The sequence below is a fragment of the Electrophorus electricus genome, chromosome 6 (genome assembly GCF_013358815.1).
Source record: "Electrophorus electricus isolate fEleEle1 chromosome 6, fEleEle1.pri, whole genome shotgun sequence".
NCBI classification, from domain to species: Eukaryota; Metazoa; Chordata; class Actinopteri; order Gymnotiformes; family Gymnotidae; genus Electrophorus; species Electrophorus electricus.
In genome coordinates, this window is record NC_049540.1 from 15,180,436 (window position 1) to 15,193,853 (window position 13,418).

Genomic DNA, 13,418 nt, shown 5'->3' on the forward strand with positions numbered 1-13,418 from the left:
AAAGGCTCAGATATGCTAAACACACTGTGTTTAAAAACACATTGTGTGACTAAAAACATGCATGGAACATTGTAATATTTTTTATGAACAGATATTATGGGTTGCATGACCTCCAAAATATGGGGTCATAAACAATACATTGTTCTACAAGAGAAAACAGAAGTCTTTCAGTTGGGTGTATATCTCAGTGTATGCACGTCAGACCAACAGCTATAGTTGAGTTCAGCCAGTGCCAGTACTTTTGATATTTAAATAAAAAATGCTAAACATTTTAAAATAGATTATCCTTTTTTCTCATCTGTCAGGCCAATAAATATTCCACTCCCATCTATTAGCAGCCTGGGCTTTGGAAGCAGCAGGATGTTTATCCATACTGCCACTTCAATGCCAGTGTTTGATATGTGTTAATCACGTGGTAATATCTAGGAGCAAAAGGGAAATACTCAGAACTTAATTCAGCAAAACACCAACAAAGGAAGGTGCCTGCCTGATGACCCCTGTGACCCCTGCTTGCAATGTTGTGGTTGCTGTTATGAACTGAGTGGGTTAGGCCTTATGTGAAGCTCTAATGGTTTGGCACAGGCTATTTGACATTTTATCCTTATATTAATTACAATTATTCAGAGTGCCCTGCCATAACAGCATTCTGACTACACCATCCCCCCACCCCAGCAAAAAATACAACAAACAAACAAAAAAAAAATACATTACCATGGTAGGAATCACAAAAGCTTGCTCTGATGAACCTGCAACATCTGTAACATGGTCCCCCCCCCATATCTGTTGCATACTGAACATGTGAAAGAGTGTAACTAGTCAGGTAAGGTACACAACACTCTTTGTAAATATAAAAACAGGCTAAGCAATCTAACTCCTAACATCAAATGATTCTTAGACTAGAAACTCAGTATGAGGCCTAATTAGAGTGCTGTCCTCTGAAGCACACTGGTTAACAATTAGAATTTACACTTGGTCATTAGCCATTTCCTCCAGCCAGGTAAGGGATAGTTTAAAGCTCACATTGCATTAAGGCCATTTAACAATACATGTGCACACAATAACCATGAGGACAAATGCAAACTCTAGCCTCAGACTCAATTTTATAAAAGAAAAAAAACCAAAAAAAACATCTGAAATAACTATGGCCAGTGATGAAGAAAAACTGAAAAGAGGAGAAAAAATAAAAATTTTAAATGTTTTAAGCATTACGTTATACTCTACATACTGCTACATGTAGAGGAGTACATTCAAAATGATGACAAGAATAAGGCCAGTGTATCTTCTTAGAGTGTAAGTAGATAATATCTAGATGATATCTAGAGTGTATCTATCCATCTGGCATTGTGAAGGGTTCCTCCAGAGCCTTCTTCAGGGTAAATGGCAAAAAAGCAACTTCATTATTGCAAATTCCTTAGATGCTATAGGAGGGCAGGTATGAATATATTTTTATCATATTTAGTGAAGAATTAGAACAGAAACATATGCAGAACAGAATAAATGTAGTAGAATATATATTTGAAAGGTCTGTGGCAGAACGAGAGAACAAGAGCGAGTGAGAGAGATCCCTCTGGAAAAGATTCAGCATTCCCTCTGTTCCACAGCAACCTTGCTATTTTTGGAAACAAGGGATCAGGAAGAGAGGAGAACATAAGAAAGAGGGTGGCACCAAGTGAGGAATGCCAATTTGAAAAATTCATTCCGTGTATGAGTGCGTTTTTGAATAAACAGGTACCATGTGCTGCTTGAGCTTGAAGTTTAAAATATAGGACTTCTACTGGCAGCTTAGCTACAGTACATCACTATGTATATATAGACTAGACTACTATACTGCATTGTGCTCTGTCTATTACAGAATTTTCAATCCCCAGTACCACCCCTAACTGAACATAGAACAGCATCCTGGCAGGCACATCATATAGCACATCGAATGTTAGAACCAGAGTGCCTGACTGACTGCCAAATGGTGTAAGTAGGTGGGAGTGCCACAAACACAGAGGAAAAGATTGATCCCCTTGTCGTCACCTCAACTACCAGTAAAGTTCATTACCCCCTTTGAGGGATGGAGGGAAAATAGTGCCCTTCACTCAGGCTGACCTGTCTTGTCTTGTTATTTGTGTTTGTCTAGTCATCAAATGCCCTGGGAGAGCCACAAACCCTGTGCTTGGCAGAGGTTTTCTTGGAGGAAACCATGCATCTATATAACTAGAACAAAAGACATTTGACAAATGACATTTTTGATAGTACTACTTTTTAAACATTTTTGTAATGCTAAAATTTTGTAAAATGTTGTAATTTTGTTAACTTAAAGTACCTACAAAGCTACTGATCTTACCAAGCTTAAAATGATGTTGCGATTTATATTTACTATTAGCTAGGCTAGCTAGCCTGCTACTTGGTGAACCTGTTTCAGTGGAGGAGAAGGCTTTGTTGGGCTTTGTTAATACAAGGTGTAAACAGGCTCCTTTATGCATAGGTTTCTTTTAGAGCATTATTGCTTACACCAACCACTTTGTTCAGCTAAAGCAGAAGTTGAAACATGTTTCTTATAATAGTTCATAAATGCTAGAATAGTGTTCCAGACAAAGTTAGAAATGTGAACACTAAATGTGTTATATATATATATATATATATTTGGTAAATATTCAATATTATTTATTAAATATATTTTTTTTATTTTGGAATAATTAAAGATGCATATTTTTTTTACAAAGTTGATTTAATTATTTATTTATCAAAGTTAGCACCTTTGACTAGATGTTTAAAAAATAAAGATCCAATATTGCAACTTGATACAATATTAGAATTTGATATGTGCCCATTTAATACCTCACAGACAGGAAAATTAAAAGCATTTAAATGACTCCCTCTTTTAAGAAGATACATTTTGCAACTATTTTTCAAAAACACTCCATACATCATCCCAAATGAAAGAATCATCTGGGATATAATTTACATATTATCTGTTGCATACTCAAGCTGTAGTTACACTATAAAATGCAGGGCCTTTTGTGATGCACTTTCTGTGTTCATCAAAACACAACAGCAAAGAGAACATTACTCAGTCCTTTCTGACACAAACAAGGGACGCTTTAACAAGAAGAGGGACTGAGGAGGAAGATATCGTGGGATATAAGTCAAGCCTTAAGATCAGTCTGAGGAGCTCCCACAGGCAGCAGTTCATTCATTCACAACACTCCTCCATGTGGGAGCTGCGCTAACAGGATGCTGCTACCCATGTGAGTGCCTTACCCCCTTCTCCACCAATCAAAAGCAAGCTGTCTGCCTGGTTGCACATAAACATTGTGCCAATGGACATATGAAGAGGGGGAGAAAACTGTAGTTCTACAAGTACTCATTCACAATCACTTCATGGCCAGCTAGCTAGAACACCCAGACTGTTCAGCGTACTAAAAGGCGTTAAGTTCATTTTTCTGTATTGTGAAAATCGTGAATTGCTGGTCCTCGGGGAGCAAAACGGCCTGCATGTTTCTACAATGACTTCCATTTTCTACCCTGCTGAGAAGAGTGTTGTTAGATCTGGGGTGACTTAACAAGTCTCCAGTGATTCAATCTTCACTTATTTAAGGCAGACTGCATTCATAACACAAATAAGTCATAAAAGGAAAGTTAACCGTTTAGTAGATATGACATTTAAGAACACCACTGCACCCACAATCTTTTTTTTAGTTTTGCCACAAAAGGAGCAACGGTGGAATCTTTCCGTCAATCTGTTTTTGGCCTTTTAATTGAAAATAATACTACTTCGTCATACGCACCACATTCAGTTCCGCCTACCTTTTGCAGTGAGTGCAGCTTCAGAAGGTAAACAACAGCCACTCCCCCTACAGTCAGGTCTTGCAGCAATGTAGCAGGAGGCAGGGGTTTGCCTTCTCTTTTATCCTTCAATATTTGCTTGGTCTCCCAAAACCTTGCGGTAAGTTATTCAAATGCACGTGAACGTCGTCATTTTATTAATTATTGGACTATTGGGCAACACCAACTAATTCAATAAACCAGAGGGAGATAGAGATGGGCCGCATCACATTTTATTCAATTAAACTTGTACCATTTAAGTGACATTATTGAAATAAATCTGACACGACTCAAGACACGAGCAAGCTTTCAAAACTTAGCAACTAGCAACACGCGCTGAACTTCAAAACGCATTACAAGTTAGCAGTAGAGCAGCCACTGTAGCCTTAAATAAATCTAATTGTCGTGCGCAAAACTAAAAAGCCATCAACCTTTGCCAATTAAAACATTATCCAATTTTAAGACCTGGGTCCCAGTATACTTCACATATCATTAAACCGCAATATACAAATCACTAAATTAGCTCATTCTACAATGCCGGCTAGGTTAGCTAACAACTAAAACGCGTACAACACTCAATGTGCAATATAATTTAATAGCTAGAACCTGACCTATATGTAGAAATATCGCAACACGCATTCTGCAAGTGAGTGCTACCAGCATTCAGCCTATGCTGAGACGCACAGCTGCCAAATATCCATTTCTGTGATAAGATATTGTTATTGGACATTTTAGTTTACCTTGTTTGTGGTTTCCCCGTGAGGGAAAGACGTCCTCGACTCTGGACAGTACTGAAAGATTAGGAGATCATTTGAGGCTAACCACATGTAGCTAGCTAACTTAACCTAGGATTCTTGTAGTCCTCTATAGCAGTAGCTAGCCCGTGTTAGCCAACCCCGTCCTGCCCACGTTGGTGGTCGGTTAAAATTGTGTCCGCTGCTTCGAGGTGACAGGTTTCCCCTGGCGAATCAAAGTAAAAAAAAAAGTAGCTGTTGTCCAATTTACTCCATAATAGGACACATCCGATGGCATATCATGGTGCTCAGCAAAACTGCGATGGCCGCTTGCGCAGGTCTAGGTTTACTTCCTAAATTTGTTGTTTCGAGACTTTATGCTAGCGATGGGTAAGGTTGGTAATCAAAAGTAGTTATTCCTACATTGCTAGCTGCCTCAGTATGTTACCTCAGTAGCTAGCTATGTAGAAGAAACCGCTATTACCAGGTGTATTAACTGGTTAGTTGACACGTCAAGCTAGCTAACATTTTGAATTCGCAAAACAATGACGCATTACGATAGTAGCATAAGTCCCTCATATACGACATGAAAGGTTTATTACATAATTTCTTATCCTAACACTAGCTGAAATTCTTTGCGTAATTAGAATAACATGAGTTATATGTTGCAAGCTAACTGGCTAGTTTCTTTCGCAACCTTCATCCTAAAACATTTTGCTTCTAGATTGCTCGTTCACTCCTTCCTCCCTTTCTTTCTGTCTGTCTGTCTGTCTGTCTGTCTGTCCCTCATGTACGATTGTACAGGCGTACATCGAGTCCTGCAACCTTACAAGAAAATAAGCTCATACTTAAAACTCTTTTGGCGCCATATTAATGACGTACCAGAAATTTTCCGTTATCAGAGGACATCCAAAATGCTTATATTTAGCATAAAATATGTACAAGAAAACAAAGTAAACACAGTTTTACAGACCTGTCAAGTTTGTTTTGTTTTTTTTTAACCGAGAGATAACCATCAAGAACGTCAGCAGCTTCTCGAATCAGTAAATGGGGCGGTTCATCATACAGTAATCGTTCATTTTACAGTAAGTCCTATGGGGGGAGCTATCAGAAAATGTATTTACTATTACAATAAGAACAGGTAGGTCAGTTGGAGAAACCAGATAGACTAAGTTAAGTGATGGCAACGTGTGGTCCAAGCAACGTCTCACATTTGAATCGGCTAGGTTTTAAGAACGTAGTACCCTTCAAAGCTTTCGTGATACTGAGTGGGAATGGTATTTTTTGTGCCCACTTCGACTGGCCATTGGAATAGAAAAAGTAAATAAAGTTTAGACAAATGGGCATCTTTAAGTGTCCTCTGGTTGTGATGACCCCAACACACATTTCTTGTTTTGCTATTTTGTTGTTTGTATTTTAGTTTGTTCTAAATAATTTGCTGCCTTTTACAAGATATTTGTAAGACTACCATTTGCCAGTTCAAGAGAAGCTGTAAAACTAAAATAAAACCTTAATATTTAATACATCCAAAGATGTGGAACTGAAATGTTAACACTCCAAACTCTAGTTACAGCAGTGTAACTTTTCATGGGGGACATAGAGCTTTTCCTTCAAATTTTGTACTAAAACCCTTTTTATATACCATTTAACTGTATCTGTAACCTGCTATACAATACAAATTTACAACATTTAGCGACTTACAATTATGACTGAGTACAGTCTGAGCAATTGATGGGCCCTACGGTGCCAACTTAGCAGCACTAGGGCTTGAACTGGCAACCTTCTGATTACTAGTCAAGTACCTTAACCACCCTCTGATTACTAGTCAGGTGCCTTAACCACTTCACTTTTGTGAAGACCGTTGGAGGTGTTCTGGTGAGGTTATTTATTATGTAATTAACATGTTGAAAAGATTTCTTTAAAATTTGTGCATTGGTTCTACAACAGGTAAAGCCATTGACAATAATTCTTGCATTTGTGTCCAATAATTAAAGCTATAAAGGGTTTGAAATTAAACATCCAAACTGGCCTTTTTTGAAGATGCTAGTCTAGAGATCATAAGATCTGTATGAGAAGTCAGGGATCATAGTGTTCATATTAATTATATTATTTATTATATTTTACATTTACATTATATTTTGGCAATTAACTGAAGATTTGTAGATTTTCAATAATAAATCGAATTCATGTTTTCAATTTTAAAGTCACAGTGCTGCACCACTGATTAATGCAGCAGGTGTGGCCAATCCACTTGAAAATATGTTTTTAATAGTATTTTATGCTGACTGACAAAAAGGTGGAAGCTGTGGCTATAAACACAGTTATTTAGCTATACACCTCAGTAAATCCTAGAAGAATAAGTCGTGCTAACAAGAGTTGCATGATATATGAATCCTAATATTATTTCATGTGATCCTCATGTTGTAGATATCTAAAAATTAAATTGAAATTACCCTCATTATACCATATAAAATCCTTTTAATACACATGTTCTACAAATATTCTTGATGTCAAGTGTGTATGCATGTGTGCATGTGTGAATTTGTGAACAAGAAGTAGGTTACTTTTCCTAACCATACAGTTTTTAAAAAGATGCCAATAAAATGTCCATAATCATGGAGGTTGAAAAAGAACAGAACTTCTCATTTCACGGACTATGAATAATTTAATTGCTGATCAAAAACAAATAATGCAATATTTAGACATGGGAATCATACAAAATGTATTTGTTTCATTCTTCCTGCTTGCGATGTTAGCAATTTTAAGGAAAGGCTGGCCAGTGTAATTTTTCTTGTAGTATTTCCCATCAAATCTTACAAGACATTAATGATGTTTTGTTAAATTAATCTTCTTTTACTGGCCTGAAGACAAAGCATGTTTTGTTTTTAATTTGCTTGGATTCTGTCAAATGCCCAAATCTGCAAAATGACCAGAGTTGATTAATTCACTTAATTCAAAGTGATGGTTGAGAGGCAGTCCCGTCCTCATTGTTGGGGAAAGGAAGTGCTATACATGTCCAACAGTAATTAAATAATGATATATTTTTTAATGCGTCAAACCAAATTTATTCACCAATCAGTAACACAAAAAATAGACAATAGCCAATATGCTACTGAGCAATATACATCAGTAATATTAATTATTAATCGTATAAGACCCAAGAATAATCTACATAAGTGGTTTGGTAAGTTGTTTTACAATCAGTGAATGGTAGGGCTTGCAAGTAATTCCTACCACGCATTAATGAGTAAGGTAGCTAATAAAATTGTTAATATACCTGTTAATAACTGACATTGTTCCTTAAATTGTTTCTAAGATAAATATTGATCCGGGTTTTTTTTTTTTTTTTTTAAACGCTTGTTTTGGTTGTCATGTTAGCCACGTCTATGTTGTACTCGAGTTGGTTAATCACGTAACCAGTAGGTGTCAGTAAGGATGTTCATCACGTCTTACCATATTTCAGAACAGAGGAAGACGAATCTCGCTTATCCGGTGCGATTGACGTATGTGTGGTTATACGATGGTTTCTTCTGGGCACGTGGAGCAGTTTGTTGAACAAAACAGGCACTTATCGGACTTTGTAGAGTCTTTTCGTACAATTTCTGAGAGCGAGAAACACTGGAAATGTAGAAGAGCGTTCATTTTTAGAAACATAAATGACTACGAAGATCCTAACTTGGACCATCTTCTTGCTTTGTCAATGGTGTGGTCAAACAATGTGTTTCTCGGTTGCCGGTGAGGAGGCTTTTGGTTTTTACGACCACTTTTAAGAAAGTAAATATAGGCCTATAATAAGCTACAGTTTAATGGGGCATTTTATGTTCACGTGTATCAAGAGTGGCTTTAAGTAAAGCGTATCTCCGCAATCGCTTTCTTAGGAAAATGTGTGTTGCTTGACTGTCTTACAAAGCGTTGGTTTTGAGCTAAAGGTGCGTCGAACTCGAAACGGACTGGAATCGGGAGAATCGTACAAAAAAACCCACTATCTGTAGCCTCTACACACGACGTGCTTGTTTATGGTACTGACTTTGTGTTATGTGCACATGAAGGGCGAAGTTAGCAATTTCAATTAGCTGCATAAAAGAGGCAAAGTGTCCCATTGTAATGCAGATTAGCCCAGGGCAATGATGCCCAAGAATACAACACTGTCGTGGTCTCATTTTAATGAGGGCATTAAACAACATGTAACTAAAAGAAATACACACGGTATTAGGCTAAATGGCGTTTTAACACTTTTCCCCTTGCTAGCTACAGGAAAAGCGTGGCATATTTTCTTGCTTCACATGCTCATTGTTCCCTGAATGTAACATTACATTTGCCATTTTTCTTTCAGATACAGTCAAGATCTTCTAGATAAAGTAAAGGAAATGGCAGAAGGAATTGTGGTGGAGGATGCCCCTGTATTTAAAACCAGAGATGAAATCGTCAAGCAGCAAAAAAAAGTATATTTACTTGGCATCCTTTTCCTGCAACAACAATTAAAACAAAGTATTTGTATTGCAGATAGCAACTGCAAATAATGTTTCCAAGAAAAACATTCAAAAACCCCCAAGTAGATTTTCCAGAACAGAAAATGTAGTTTACACCACTCAGGCTAGTTTCTCATTAAAATTTACCCAAGGGAAGAACCTTAATAAACTTACTTCATGATAAAGAAGCTGTTGTGTAACTGCAGTTTAAAATGCATAGCAAGTATAGACTGGGACAAGTTTGGTGTCTCTAAATATCTTCCCTATATAAGAAATAAGATGCACATTAATGATGCAGGTTAATTAAGTTGTACCTGAATTTGATTTGGCCTTTTATTTGACTTTCACCAGAGATGACATCAGAACTGGATGTTTCTGCACTTCTCATTGAAGAACCAATGAAAAGGATGGAGAGGAATGTGATGGCAAATCAAACATGATTAATAATGGACTACAGAATTTTACAGATTGAAAGTTTACAAGGGGGGGAAGCTGTAACTTTTTTAAAATTGTTTTTTACTTTTAAAAAGGGGTTTTTCTTCAAAAAAAGAAATCTGGATTTTGTAGTTTCACAATGGTATAATTGGTTTAATTTCTTAAACCAATTATATCCATATAACCACTGTATCTATGAATTTACCAGAATGAAATAAGTATGGTCTCCCAACTCAAAGTGTCAAAAAATTTATTTTGTTTATACAGCATATTAGAAGTATAAATGTTTTTATAGGATAAATTCACAAAAACTAACTTCATAACATATCCCAAACTGGCAACGCTGTCACAATATAACCCACACTTTATTTTAAAACTGATTATAATTTTGTTTATAGGACAGTGTATTAATGCACATTTCACTTATATTTTTAGCAACATACAAATGAAGGTGAGTGTTAAAGAATACCCAATGAGACACAAGCGATTCGAATATCTAATTCAACCAAACCATGATGCGTAGTACTCTTCATAAGGTAGCATACTGCCACTGTTTAAATCTTTCCAGATACAAACTCAGTTTAACCATCTATGATTTAAGAAATAAAACAATACTAAAACTAATTTAGGGATTTATGGTGTTTTACACCTGCCCAACATGCCGTTATACAACATTTTTGCCAAAAGTCTGCTATAAAAGAAAATATAAACCAATGAAACAACTAAATGTCCACATTGACAGCATTAATCCAACAAAATAAAAACCAATTGTTACCAATAATTTATCATGCAATAAAAAGTAGAATAAAAAAAAAAACAATAAAAAAACAATAGCACAATGACTTATGCGGTCAGCAAAATGTTGGAAATTAAGTCCCTTTTGATTGATAGATTTCCTCTTGCTGCAGATGAACTCTAAGGTTTTTTTTGTTTTGTTTTGTTTTTTTGTTTTTTTAGATGAGGTTGAAACAGTTGTAAGATTGAACAACTTGATAAATGCTGGAGCATGTGGATTACAACATTAGGAGTCAACCCAGCTTTGCTCCACTATAGCAGAAACCCTCTTTTCATATTCCCGCTTGTTTTCTTGATAGAGTTGTGCTGCTTGGCTGTTTGCTGGGCTGTTGGGGTTTGGTTCGTCCAGCAAGGACTACAGTAAGGAGAAAAATGAATTGTTTAGCAAAGGACACTGAGATGGGTTTTGCCACATTCTTTGTGTAGACAAATATTTGCTTACAGTGATGCATCAAGGCATCCTGGCATGAAGTACAATAACAATTTCTTGGTAAAGCCAATATTACTTCAAAAGACTTTGTACATGTCATAATCATTATGCTCTGAAGTCTGCAGCAAGTGAGGTGAAATTAAAAACTCTGAATAAATGTATTTCAGGATTCAGGTATTAACCTAGCTCATTATTATAATGTTTGTGGGATGTCGCAATATTTGTCATCTATAGTGTGAAATTATATCCTTTTTACAATATAGTAATTAAAACCATAATGGGACATACTTGCAATAAGTTTTTATTTTATTATAGTCTTCCTTATAGTGTAAACTCTAAAATATGCAAGATTTTTAATAAAGTTAAAACATTCGATATCAGATTCAACATCAAAGCCCATTTAAGACACCTGGAGACACTTAATAAGCTTTAAATAAAATATAAATCATTAATAATACATCTATGCTCCTTTGATTATATACATATGTAGTTTTTTTATATGAAATGCTGATTATTCAGAACTTAATATCTTGTCTACATGTGATACACATACAACTCTGAAATATTAAAAATAAGTTTGTTTTTACTATTTCTAGCTATTTTAAGTTGAAAAAAAATTTATTCTATTAACTACTGACAACATTTCTATCAAATTTCCAAATAAAAATAGTAATTTCAGGCACTAATATGCTGAAAATACAACTGCTCTAAATAACAAAAATAAATGCAGTGTTTTCAGGCCTCAAATAATGTAAAGAGAATCAGTTCATATTCATTTTTAAACAACACCATACTAATGCTTTAACTTAAGAAATTAATGTTTGGTGAAATAACCCCAATGTGGGTAAGAGCACAGAGGATGAACTTGACAGCCTTTCTGCATCATTGTCTGGCTGACCCTAGCCATAAAGACACTCATGTGCAAATCACTTCCACTGGCAGTCCTGCTAGTGTGGCTTGCTGTACTGAAATAGGTAAGTAAGAACACAGCAACAAGTGCTACTTCTGCAGGTCACCTATATAAGCATGTATGGCTTTACCAACATCTATTCTTGATAGAGGTCACAGGCAGCTTAATTTATTTATTATACCTTTTATTTTATATATTATTTATATTACTATATATCTATTATTTATTATAAACAATATAAAATATTCAACATTTGCAGTGTCAGGTTTAAACAGAATCACCATGCAAGTACAATGAAAGGTATTTTGGCAATTTTTGTAATCTGTAGCAGGGTTACTAAAACCTTTCACTTCACAATAGGAGAAATACACTTTTTTTTTTTTGGTCTTGTCAAGTCTCAGCTTTCATGAATGCCACAATGACATTTGGATTTGGTGCATTTACAGTAGAACTGAGAAGAGCCAGATAGCTTACAGTGTGTATTCAAGTAGAAGGCAAAAAGGCCCACTGCACCAAGGCAAATATTTGATTCACTAATTAATAGACAGATAGACAGACAGACAGACAGACAGACAGACAGATATCTGCCTTATATTTGAAACGCATTTTGTTTTCCCTAATGGAAGGATTAATTCCACAGCCTCGTCCCTTTTTCTCCAGGCAAAACTGACTGAAAAATTAGGTTGCATAAAAACCTCTGTGGTAAGGAAAATGCTTCCACTCTCCCTCATTTCCCAGTAGCTGTCACATATAGCCAAAATTGTTAATGAAATTGGCTACGCTCTGAGAAGTATGAGCACTTCAGCCGATGGAGTAAATTTTTACTTTTGTTGTATACAATTTTTGACACCTGACCCAAAATTGGATTCCAAGACCAAAAATATGTTTCTGGTCTGCCCTTTCTTGTGAACTGTATGTAAGCATCAAAAGGCTGATAGCAACTTCCTTCATTAACCTGACACATTACACATAACCTGGCAAGCACTTTTAACAAAAGTAACTATGGCATGTGGCAAATACATGCATCACACATCAGAGAAGAGATTTTATTACAGAAAAGTTTAATGATAATGAAATCAATAAATGTATAGAACAATAATAAGCAGTTACTTATTACACGAGCTAAGGAGCATTAGTCATGTCACCCCCCACCCTAAAAAAAAACTGAAAAAATTACAATGTGACTTGGAAATGAAAATACAAAAGGTACTGCCAAGAATAATCACCCACCTGGATTGATGTCAGAATAGAAGATACATCATATGTAGGACTCCAGCGATTCTGAAGAATGTCTAAACATATACTGCCATCTGCGTAAACTGTAACAATTTAGAAAGAGAACAATGAAGAAAGAAAGCATTTTAAAGTCTCAAGAACAGAGATTTTAATTACATACTTTGTACATAAACAATAACCAAACTATATACAAATATAAGAAATTCAGTACCATTGCTAGGAGTTCAAACAGTGGAATACTTTTATTTACAGATATTCTGTTGAATATTAGGGGGATTTTAATATTTTAAAATTCTATATGAAAATCTGAAGATATGCATTTAACTTTAATGGTGTAAGAGACTTCATAACCAAAAACCACATTTTCCTTACCAGCCTACATATTAACGATTTATATCCACAATGCTACAAAACCGTAAGTTGTGAAGTCTAGAAGCTTTACTGAAGTGCTGCCCCATTTTAATAAACCAGTCCCACTCTATGGTTATTTGTCAGTTTGCTTGTTTAAATATTGTAGAGATCTCTTTCACTATACATCCCCCCACTGAAGCAGCCCATGAGATTAATGGTCATAAGTGTACAAAGTCTACATGCAC

At 35.7% G+C, this 13,418-nt stretch overlaps 2 protein-coding genes across 12 annotated transcripts in view; both read right to left on the minus strand.

The window, feature by feature from the left end:
• jade2 (jade family PHD finger 2) overlaps nt 1-5,643 on the minus strand; it is a 76,030-nt gene extending 70,387 nt beyond the window's left edge. For 3 of the 11 annotated variants that reach the window (XM_027008345.2, XM_027008341.2, XM_027008342.2), the window contains exon 1: nt 4,554-4,636. Coding sequence is in view for 3 of the 11 variants with exons in the window: in XM_027008349.2 (XP_026864150.2) it covers nt 4,554-4,640 (87 nt within the window). In the remaining 8 variants the exon portion in view is untranslated. Of the gene's footprint in view, nt 1-3,795; nt 3,877-4,553; nt 4,774-5,520 lie in introns of those variants that run through there. The other 8 variants (XM_027008339.2, XM_027008362.2, XM_027008348.2 and 5 more) reach the window with 5 other exon arrangements.
• A 4,041-nt stretch (nt 5,644-9,684) lies between these two features.
• ube2b (ubiquitin-conjugating enzyme E2B (RAD6 homolog)) overlaps nt 9,685-13,418 on the minus strand; it is a 17,693-nt gene continuing 13,959 nt past the window's right edge. The window contains exons 5-6 of the mRNA XM_035527209.1: nt 12,817-12,905; nt 9,685-10,601 (exon numbers count right to left, since the gene is read on the minus strand). Of these exons, the coding sequence (XP_035383102.1) occupies nt 10,473-10,601; nt 12,817-12,905 (218 nt within the window). The 3' untranslated portion in view covers nt 9,685-10,472. The remainder of the gene's footprint in view (nt 10,602-12,816; nt 12,906-13,418) is intronic.